At 35.1% G+C, this 11036-nt stretch overlaps 2 protein-coding genes across 3 annotated transcripts in view; both read right to left on the reverse strand.

Moving 5' to 3' along the window:
* Positions 1-651: 651 nt before the first annotated feature.
* LOC125496770 (pentatricopeptide repeat-containing protein At1g62670, mitochondrial-like) overlaps positions 652-11036 on the reverse strand; it is an 18492-nt gene continuing 8107 nt past the window's right edge. The window contains exons 3-8 of the mRNA XM_057394140.1: positions 8989-9136; positions 8028-8231; positions 7841-7917; positions 6753-6852; positions 6194-6329; positions 652-2025 (exon numbers count right to left, since the gene is read on the reverse strand). Coding sequence (XP_057250123.1) covers positions 1181-2025; positions 6194-6329; positions 6753-6852; positions 7841-7917; positions 8028-8231; positions 8989-9136 — 1510 coding nt within the window. The 3' untranslated portion in view covers positions 652-1180. The remainder of the gene's footprint in view (positions 2026-6193; positions 6330-6752; positions 6853-7840; positions 7918-8027; positions 8232-8988; positions 9137-11036) is intronic.
* Positions 6375-9379, reverse strand: LOC104890743 (transmembrane emp24 domain-containing protein p24delta3). Of its 2 annotated transcripts, none has more exons than XM_010676322.4 (4): positions 8989-9337; positions 8028-8231; positions 7841-7917; positions 6375-6852 (listed from the first exon to the last, which is right to left on the reverse strand). In XM_010676322.4, the coding sequence occupies exons 1-4, from the start codon at positions 9211-9213 to the stop codon at positions 6708-6710; spliced, it is 651 nt and encodes a 216-aa protein (XP_010674624.1). In that variant the 5' UTR covers positions 9214-9337; the 3' UTR covers positions 6375-6707. The 2 variants fall into 2 exon arrangements, with proteins under 2 accessions (XP_010674624.1, XP_048497758.1); XM_048641801.2 differs by having other exon boundaries at positions 6838-6948; positions 8989-9379.

Genomic DNA, 11036 nt, shown 5'->3' on the forward strand with positions numbered 1-11036 from the left:
AACTAAAGAAGCAAAAGCTCGTAAGTGGTAAGACAACTTTAATAAACAACGGTATTTGTTTAAAAGGAAGTGATCTCAAGTACATATAACAGGGCATACTATGATTGTTTCTTCAGTAGGGTTTTGTTCTTGCAGCAGACGAAGATCATTTAATACGTCATGACTGGTCTCAGTTTTTTGCTTTACAGCCACTAGAATCCCTCCTAGCTCCCTCGGTTTCTTTTCAAGTCCAAGTTATTTCAGCTTTTCTAAGTCAGGAACTACAACTATTGAGCAATCAAATAATGGAAAAAGACATATAAGAAGTATGCATACATGAAAGGTTGCCTATATGGAAGCGAAATTTAAGCATCCACAGACCACAGCAACTGATTGTCATGCTGTAATTCACTTCACAGTTTTCTTCTTCCGATCTTTGTTCTCTTCAACAGTAACGGGCTGCGATTGGATATTTCTCCCAAAGCAATTTAAATAGCAATTGCGTATAGCCTACTTCTTCAATTCAAAACTGATGATAGATTATAAGCAAAGATATGGGGGAGCATCAGACCAAATGAAGCTACAACAACTTTGGTTTTGATTTCTACTCAGGTCAGACAAAGCATGCATAATGAACTATAGATAGTTTAGCTTGTCAATAATCAGCTGACATGGGGGCTTTTCTTTTTTAACATCATCCAATAAGAAACTAGCTGACCAATTCATTAGCCACTTATAACTTTGCCTTAATGGTAAGGATCTCCGATCTTCCACTGCCACATCTTGCATTACTTAGCATATTTTCATTTGTCGTCTTCTTTTATTATTATTATTATTTCTTTACCACTAATAATATTAATTTAATATTAGGAATTTTGGGAGTTTATCCCAACATTTCAAAATGGAAATCAACTTTAAATAACATAAAGCACTTTTTAGAAGCTCATATGTTGAAATAGCTTGATAAAAACAATAAGGGCCACTAGAAAAGGTACACAAATCAGATACCAGAAAGATGACAACTAGAACTATGAAAAAGACTAAAAAGACCCAGAATTATGATAAAAACTAAAGCATAGCCTACTCGTACCATTTCAGAATAACTAATCACAATAAAGGAACATCTCAACAATAATGAAATTGCAAAATTCTCGAATTTTTCATACCTCCAAAATGTAGTCATAATTATCCTGTTTTGTTTTTATTCAAGTCGTCTGATGAATTTTCTTATCTGGTCCTTTGCCGAGTCACTTAAATTATCAGAAGACAAGAGGCCAATAAATAACGACAAAGTATCAGCTTCAGCTTCATATCCCTTGCTAACCATAAGGTCAGAGTAGTAGAATGCATTTGATAAGTCATTGTTGACAATATATCCTCTGATAATTGTATTATAGGTACGATCATCAGGATAACAATCATTTTCCTCCATTATTGTCAACAATTCAACAGCTTCATTCATGAGCCTTTTCTTGCAAAAACCTTTGATCAATATGTTGTATGTTTTAACATCAGGCTGTAGGCCCTTCAATACAAGATCTGAGAAGAATTTTGCAGCATCTTCAAGTTTCCCAGCCTCACACAAACTGTCAATTAGGATATTGTAGATGACAATATCAGGCTTAACACCATTATATTCCATATCTTCAAGTAATTCTATTGCCTCATCAAGTAGCGCATTTTTGCATAAGCTGTCAAGCAATGAAGCATATGTAACAATATCAGGAAAGATTCCATGACCTTGCATAACCTTGAACAATTTACGGACAAGTGGGAGTCTATTAACTTTGCATAGTCCATCAATGAGAGTGTTATAGGTAACAACATCAGGTGTCATTATTCCTTTTTGAAGTATTTCTTGGAATAAATTGAGTGCCTTGTCAATGGTTCTAGCCTTGCAGTATCCATTAATCATAGTGTTGAAACTTACAATATCAGGCTCACAACCATTCTTGGCCATCAAATCAAGTAGTTTTTCCGCATCCTCCATCTGACCACGCAAACAATAACCATCAGTAAAGCATTGTAAGTAATGACATTTGGAACCTCACCTCTCTCAATCATGTAGTCTAGAATAGCTTGTGCTTCATCAACATTCCCGTCTTTGCAGAACATGTCAACCAGCATGCTGAAGGTGGGACATCTGGTGCTACATTACACTCCAACATCTCAGCAGCATATATCTAGCCTCGACCTTGGAGCCGGAGTTGTAGAGACCTCTAATAAGGAGGTATAAGTGATAACGTTAGGTATAATGCCCTCACTTTTCATGGCGGTGAACAGGTCGAGGGCCTCTTTCAACAGCCTATCCTTACAAAGACTATCAATGATGGTGTATATTAACAAGGTAGGTCTGCAACAACCGAATGCATCTTCCTAAGCAAGTGGAGGGCAGCAGCATTGTCACCAATCCGACAAAGGCCTTTGAAAATAGCACCATAGGTAACAATGTTGGGTTGGAAACCTAGCTTAACAATTTGATCGAGCAATTGAAGAGCTTGAGGAAGCTTATCACAGTGGATATAGCCATTAATTAAGGTAGTAAAGATAACACAATCACCCCAAAGGGGTAACCAAGCTTAAGTCTTTTGGCGAGAAGAGAGAAGCCGAAATCAAACGGCCCAAATGGCAGTAACAATTGGTGAGAATACCCAATGTATGCATATCGGGTCGAATACCAGATAACTCTAGCTCTCTGAGGAGAGAGATGAGGGTGGAGTGAGGTTGAAGGCGTTTCAATTTAGACATAGCAGTAAACAGTTGAGTGAAAACAATGATAGAAGGAAGGGACGCAAAGAATCAATTGATGGAAGAGAGAAAGGGGATAATTGAGATTTGAAAACCCTAATTTACAATGCTCTCTAACTGATTTGAGAAACAACTGACGATCTTCTTTAACAGCATCTTGTTCAATGGAGAAATGAGAGTAATTTCGAAAATGAAATTGAAAGGGGAAATGAAAGTACCTTTTCCGCCATGAAAGATTGCAAAGGAAGAAGCAGCTCTGCAACAAAAATTCATAACTGTTGAGTTTGAGTCTTCTTCTTCTCAGTTCTCACTGAGTGTGTCTTCTTCCAAAATTTTAGTTGTGTGAAAAAGCGTGATGCTCTGGTGCTCGTGATTTTGTGAAGGCACCTTCAATTTGGGTAAATGGTTAAAATAACGAGTAAATTTCAAGTTCAATGGAAAGCTAAGTTCGATCCAGAAATATCAGAATCAGACATGTTCTAAATATTTTCTTCTCACCGTAATTTTTGGTAGTATATTCAACAAAAAATAATAATATAATTATTACACAAATTAGTATAATTATGAAAGAAAATGTAGTATATAATCATTCTCCCTCTCTCCTCAAGTTCTTATTTTGTTTTTCACTTTTTGTGATATAACTAGTATTTGGATTCGGACGTTGCTCCGGATTGGTATTGTTTTTCAAATTTGATATGCATTTTTTTCCATTTCTATTAAAATATATTAAGAAAAACTCAACATTTAAAAGTACAAATATAATAATATGGACAATTAAATCATGATTGAAAGTTGGTTGGAGATGGTAGTTGCGTCATGTATAATAGTAAGAGGTCACATGTTTAAATTTTGTTGCAAACTATTTTTTTTTTTGTTAATTGACATGACTTACATTATCATTTATCACGCACGCCTTTTAATATATTTGTATAGATTTATTATACAATTGAACTTGTTACAAAATATTAGGATAATATTGTCAGTTTCCATATAGTGTGTTTATATGTTGTATATTGTGTTTCTCTGTTATAGTGTTTTTTTTTTGCAAGAGTTATAGTGTTTATTTGTGATAGTGTTTCTGTGTGTTATTGTATTTGTTTGTGATATAATGTACTTCTTTCTTATATAGTATATATATTTGTGACATAGTGGGTTTCTGTATATTATAGTAGTGTGGGTCCCGATTCATGTGCATGAGTCGAATGCACACTGATTTTACTGTGAACCAGGTACACACAAGTCGACAGTGATATTTTTTTCTAGTATACCACTTCTTTTAAACTAAGTGTACCACATTTTTTTTACTATATGTATACTTTTTTTTTTTACAAGATGCACTAAGTACCTTTTAATTATCTGAACAAAAAAATGTATGATTGTGAATTGGGTAAAACTCAAGTATGATGATTAAGGCCATGTCCTTTTGCGTTGAATTAAACTAATATGAAGTGAATTGAAGTAAAAGTGAGAAAGAAAAATAGTTGAACCGAAACTGAAATTAACTAGACTGAACTAAAATAGATTGAATTGAACTCAATTGAACTGAAACTTGTCTAAAGAAATAGGGCCTAATGGAGTAGTTTTAAGGAAATGAAAGTGAAGCTCAAGCTTCCGCATACACAATTTGTTTCAGCCATGATAAAATCTAGAGAACGTATTGTGTCGGACTCGTCCGACCATAATCTTGGTCGGACGACTTTCAGGTGGTTCTAATTTTTTTTCAGGTAGTCTTCATTTTTTTTTCAGGTGGTTCCAATTTTTTTTCAGGTAGTCTTCATTTTGTTTTCAGTTAGTCTTCTTTGTTTTTCAGTGGGTTTTTGTGCTTCAGTTAGACTTACTTGGGTTTCAGTTGGTCTTTATTCTTTTTCAGGTAATCTACATTTTTCTTCAGGTAGTCTTCATTTTGTTTCAGTTAGTCCATTATTTCGTTCAGTTGGCCCATTATTTCTTTCTGTTGGTCCAACTGAAAGAAAAGAAAGTCCAACTGAAAGAAAAGAAAGTCTAACTGAAAGAAAAGAAAGTCTAACTGAAAGAGAAGAAAGTCCAACTGAAAGAAAAGAAAGTCTAACTGAAAGAAAACAAAGTCTAACTGAAAGAAAAAAAAAGTCTAACTGAAAGAAAACAAAGTCCAACTGAAAAAAAACAAAACACTAATCTCTACTTTCCTCACTTCCACTTTCTCTCTCTCCTCCTTCACGCGAGGTGGATGAGCAGGATATTTTTGCATCACTGTAACCGATTCTTGTTCGAAATGATACTTGTACAATTTGTACAATTTTGTACTTCACTGTAACAAATGTCTATAATGATTTGTGAATTTGTAAAAGATCTAAGCTTTATACTTCGTCTGCTTCTTACTTTTCTCATGTTCTCCTCGCAATTTGTGATTTGTGAAGTATATCTATTTTTGTTGGACTTCTAATTCCATCTCATGTTCTCCTTGCAATTCGTCTGCTTCTTACTTCTCTCATCTTCCAGTTCAGGCAATTTTCTCTCCTCTCAATCAATTTTTACCTTTCAGATTCTCAAATTTGAACTTTGATTTCTTTGTTTTTTGTATATAATTTTAATGAATTTTAATGAATTTATGCCAAGAGTAACAGCGAGGATGATGTCGTCTCTTTCATCGAGCTTCCCTCTCCTCCGCTCTTGTTGTCGTGGGTTGTTATTGTTGTCCGACCGAAAGTTTCGGTCAGACTGTTTGATACAATACTTTCACTAAAATCTATTATGCACAAAATGTTTGTTTCAGTCACGACAAAACATATAGGTAATTTGAGAATTTCATGTGATCAGAAATACATATGACAACGGAAATCTAGTTGTTCAGTATGATTTTAGGTTTTAAAGGGTCAGTCAAGGAAACATTGTAAAACCATTAGATTTTCATGGTCATATTCATTATGACTACAATAGAAATGTCGTTGATATTTCGATGCTAATTGTTTCACCTTAATGAACCCCTATAGGGATGTCAACTAGGCGGGGCGGGTCTGGAGGCTGGATGTCAACTAGGCGAGAGGAATAGAGATAATGAGGTAAAACTAAATAAATGTAGTAAATTTGAAGATGTTTTTTCTCTCTGGAATTTGGAAATAGTATCATTTTATCTCTATATCTCTGATGATGATGGTCCAAAACCCTTAAGTCACCCATACATTCTCCATATCAATTAAAAGTTGCACATCCAACCAAATTGATATCGAATCCTCGATAATTTGATCACAAATATAGACCAAACATCAGACAGTTCCAACTGAATAGTCCCAATATCAAGACTATAAAGGAGAGATGATAAGGAGGAAACCCAACTTAGATTCGTTGAAGAGAGAAGCTGGAATCGACAACGAGGGAGAGGAAAATAGCAACCATTGAACGGACGCTTCATTAAGCACAAGTCACCTAACGCCTAACTCATATCATTGTAGGCATTACAAATCAAACCGGAGAAACATCTCAACAATACTGTGATCATCACAATACATAAAGCGGGATTCTCGATTTACAAGATCTCCATGTCTAGCCATAATTAACCACTTCTTTTTCCTATTCAAGTCATTCTTGATGAACTCCAGTAGATGGGTTTTTGACAAGTCATTAAGCTATCCAAAGACAAAAGGCAAACACACAAAGAGAAAGTTTGAGCATTAGCTTCAAATCCTTTGCTAACCATAAGATCACCATTATAGAATGTATTTCATATGTCATTGTTGAGAATATATCCACGAATAATTGGACAGTAAAACAAGTAAATGTAATTCCCGTAAAAACAAGGTCCACTGCCTGCAGGCTAAAACAATCAAATAACTAGCTAAGTAAATTGTAGATTTTTTTTTGGTTTTAGGGGTGCCAAAATAGTTATTGTTTGCTCAAACTCTATCTAGTGTCTTCCTTTAGAGACAGCAAAACCTTTGCTCTTCTGTTTGTCAACTTCTCGGCAGTCCTTGATTTTATCAGACTTAGAAATGTGATAAAGGAAACTATATAAGTTTCTTTTTCTGGAAGTAGTGCTTCAGATGCCAGACCTGTAAGAGTGAAGCCACAATACCCACGCCAAGGGACATAATACTTAACCGAGCAACTCTAGTGTTGGTTTTTTCGCTCACTTCCCTCATTCCTGCTTCTCTGCAAAAATCCAACAAAGCTATCTGTTAACTTCATATGGCAAAACTGTTGTTTCAATTTTCTCATAGCAACGCCCTCTATATTTGGGCAATGCAGCTGATATTCCACAATCCGGAAAAATGAAAAACAAGGCTTAGCACATTAGACAAAGTAGGTGAACAATTAGTTCAGAACAGCGCGCGATTATAGAGAACATATGCAACACATCTCCAGGTTCAACTTTATACCTGCTAACACAAATGATCCCACCCTAAGGGTTTTTTTGGAGAATGTTATCATCCGGTCATTGTTATAATGCAAATGAAAAAAGGATCAGACTCATCGAATAGAATTTATGAAATTCAGTAAACCAGTTTATCTCCTTTCTTGTGTTGCAACTTGCAAGCATCATCTAAGTACTTGAATATCAAAGGCATAAAGGTGCAGGAGGCATCCTGAATAAGAAGTATGAATGCATACCAGATATGCATTTACAAAAATATAACACCCTTAAATGCCCCGGTATTATAGCAGGCTCTCCTCAAAATGCTTGTATAAGCATCCCTTCACCTCCAAAGTTCCCCCACCATGTCTTTAAATGCATATGCCCCTTGGTTTCACATGCATTGTCTCTCAGATGTTTCTATTTCTACCGGTCAACATGCAGCAGTTGATAACACTTTAGACAGCAATGGTATCATTCACAATACTACATCAGGAATCCATACAATCTATTCACTGCACTGTTGCTAGCTAGCTAGAAGTCTATAACAGCCTTGAATATGTTATTAGGTCTATTTCAACTCAGACATTCTAATGCAATGTAATTCGACATTCTATAACCCATTAGATCTACAAAGTACAAATCCATGTCCTACACTCCTACAAGTAAAGGCATAATCACATAGAGAATTAAGTTGGAAAGTCGGTCATTATAAGGAATCTGGGGAGTAGCCCAAGAGTACATCATATGATGCCCAATTCTTTTAAGATGTGCAAATTTAGGTACCTGTTCTTCAAATATAGTAAATTCTCGTGAATTGCTTCCACAGCTGCTTCAAGTTTTCTGAGCTCAAGCTCAACACCCTAGAGAACTCAAACAAAGTAGTTATCATTATGTTCAGCCATAGGAAAAGAATTGGAACATATCAGGAAGAGACACCCACTAATGCATAGGTTTAAAAACATCTTCTTACCTCAATATGCTCTTTTTTCGCAACTGAATCCCAGTCTTTGGCAGCAATCCCAATTTTCCAATCAAGATTGAGCGTTGCAGATTGATGATTACCATCAACCCAAAAGCAGGCAACGTAGTTGCCAATTTCACTAGTTGTCAATGCAAACTGACCATGAGTCACATTTTCTTGGTGGTAGAGAGTGTTTCCATAAGGAGATGTCACCTGATATATTAGAAACGTAAACAAGGAAACTTACTTACCAAAGTGTGCAAAATCAAAAGAAGCACAAATTTAAGTGACTAAAAGAATTCTCACAATTGTGCCATCCTTTTCTTTTTCTTCTTCTAGACCGGCAAAACCGGTTCAGGAAAAGCCTTGGGCCTACCCTCTCCCATAGATTCGGCAGCCCAAGCCGTAAACATTGACAACCCTTCCCCCCCCCCCCCAACCACTTACGCTACCACAAGGGTTCGATCCACTGTCTCCCCCGGGGAAATGAACCATACACTTCGCAATTTGCAACCATGCTGCTTGTTCAAATTTATACTTAATTTCTAAAAGAATACGAATAAAGGACCATAATCAACTCTATTAGCCATTTCTACCATAGTATAGCTTCTCCAATCGAATTTCGAGTGATATCTAAATCTATCATCAACACAGGTCGTTGCATTGATTATACATTAAATCTCCATATCTAGCAACAACAATTAACTAGAGACAGCAGCAAATAACACAGCATCATAATACAAAGTTAATTTTGCCGAAGCACAAAGGTTAGGGTTTCTCACTAATTCTGAAAGTAAAAGAGTAACTAATCCTCATTAACCACTAAATAAAAACATAATCACATATTGGGAGCTTTAGCAACATGAACAAGGTACAATAATTTGATCAAACAAGTTGTTAAAACTTAGTACTAAATTGTAAGAAATAAAACAACAACTACTGTTGAAAATAAAATGAGTAAAAAATCAACCTTAGCAGAAACAGTGGGAGGAGCATGACCATGTTCATCAATAACAACATAGTCAGCAACAACAACAACGTTGTTCTGGATCTCCTCAGAAACACACTTGGTTCCCGTACTCGGCAGATTCAGCCATACTCCTTCTGACACAAGAAATCTGCTACTCATCATCATCATCAAGCTTATTACAAAAATTGTACACCATGAGTATGAACATGAGTAAGATCGACCCATTTTTCTCTCTCCTCTGGATTTGACTTCAGGGAGGTGATTACTGATTGTGAAACTGTGAAGAAATTTGATTGAAATTATTTCTTCTTTCTTTCGGAAAATTAAAATACACGCACCTTTATTTCCTTCTTCCTCGCGTATCTTTCTCCAATTGCCTCTTGCCACGGAGGATTTAGCTGGTACACGTCGGCGCTAATCTTTTTTTTTTTTTTGAAGGGAAGCGCTAATCTTTTTAGTACTTCTCTATACACGCCCCCTAGTCCCTAGTTCCCTACTACTCGTAGGGGTGTGCAGTTTTAGACGGGGAACGGAATTGGACCGGATCGGGTTCGCTTCGGTTTTCGATCCATGAAAACTTCGAATTTCGGGTTCTCGGTCCAAATTAAGAATTTTCTTTTTTTAAAAAAAAAAGTTTGAATGTTAAAAAAAAAAGTTTATAATTTAGAAAAGTTAGAAAGTTAAAACTTCATCTTTATTGCTTTTTATATTATTAGTTTTAAATTTATTGAATTTTTTAAAATGTTTAAATCTTAGGAAAAAAAAGCTTTTTTTGAATTAAAAAAAATACAAATTTCGATTCAACTGGTCAATTTCGATCCAAAAAATCGGATTCCGATCCACCGGTTTGATCTGGCTCGATTTTGGACCGGTGCATTCCCTTACTTACGAATTAGTCTTGCATGGACCTTGTAACAACTTATTTACTATAATGACCATTTTTGCATTTAGTAATCCTTTAGAATCTTAAGTTACACTACATAGTTACTATTTACCACAATATCATGTTTTCTCACATTATTTTATCATAGTGAAATTTTAACTTTGTGACATAGTAACCTTTTTTTTCACATAGTAAACTTTACAATCAAAATCTACTCACCCTTTATATCTATATTTTATATAGTGACCCTTTTTCATAAATCACGTGAATTAGCATTAAGTCCACACTAATTTAGTGTGGATCAAGCCCATATAAGTTTTTTACGCCCCCTACAACCCTACTTTTTATTTTTCATTGTGTTCGGATGAAAAGCGTAACTGAAAAGTAATAGAGAAAAACTGAAGAATGGGTTAGAATATTAAAAAGTAGCTCCGTGACATGAATGAAAAAAGAGAGCACAGTAGATGAGATATGTTACCAACAATAAAAAAGAAAATAATATGTAGATTAAGAAAAAATAGACCAAAAAAAAAGTTGTGTAGATTCAAACTGAACGGAGGGAATATAATTTAGTAAATCAACATAATTGATATTTAAAAAAAAACAACTCTTTGTTGATGTTTTTTCTTCAACTATATTGATTTGTTAGGCACTTATTGCATATCTCACTTTAATATATATATAGGAACAAGATCTCGTGAAAACAACTCTTAATATGAAAACTGAAAACTTGAGATCTGGACCGTTGGATCAAACAAACCAAGATCGCATGGCTGATATTTCTTGTTGTTAGTTTCTTGCACCATACTGAAACTTAGCTCTTTTTTCTATTCAAGAGCATAAGCACGCTTCTATCTCTCCCTTTCTTTCTCCCTGAATCTCTTGTGAAATTTGGATCTGCCGCAAGAAAAATATAAGAATTATGATTCAAAGTCATCCGATTCAATTTAATCGAGATTAAAAGGAGTTATTTCACTTGCTAGCTTCAATTTCAGTTTTCGAGATCCCTAGCTATCGAAATCCCTAATTTTTCGATTGCTCTTAATTTCGAAATCTGTAATTGATTGAAAATTGTTGAAGACCTGAAGCTATTGATCCAAACTAAGACGAAAAAAAAGGTATTTTCGATTTGTACTAGTGTGCGATTATTTTGTTCAAATTATTA

Source organism: Beta vulgaris, chromosome 4 (assembly GCF_026745355.1).
Source record: "Beta vulgaris subsp. vulgaris cultivar EL10 chromosome 4, EL10.2, whole genome shotgun sequence".
Classification (NCBI taxonomy): Eukaryota; Viridiplantae; Streptophyta; class Magnoliopsida; order Caryophyllales; family Amaranthaceae; genus Beta; species Beta vulgaris.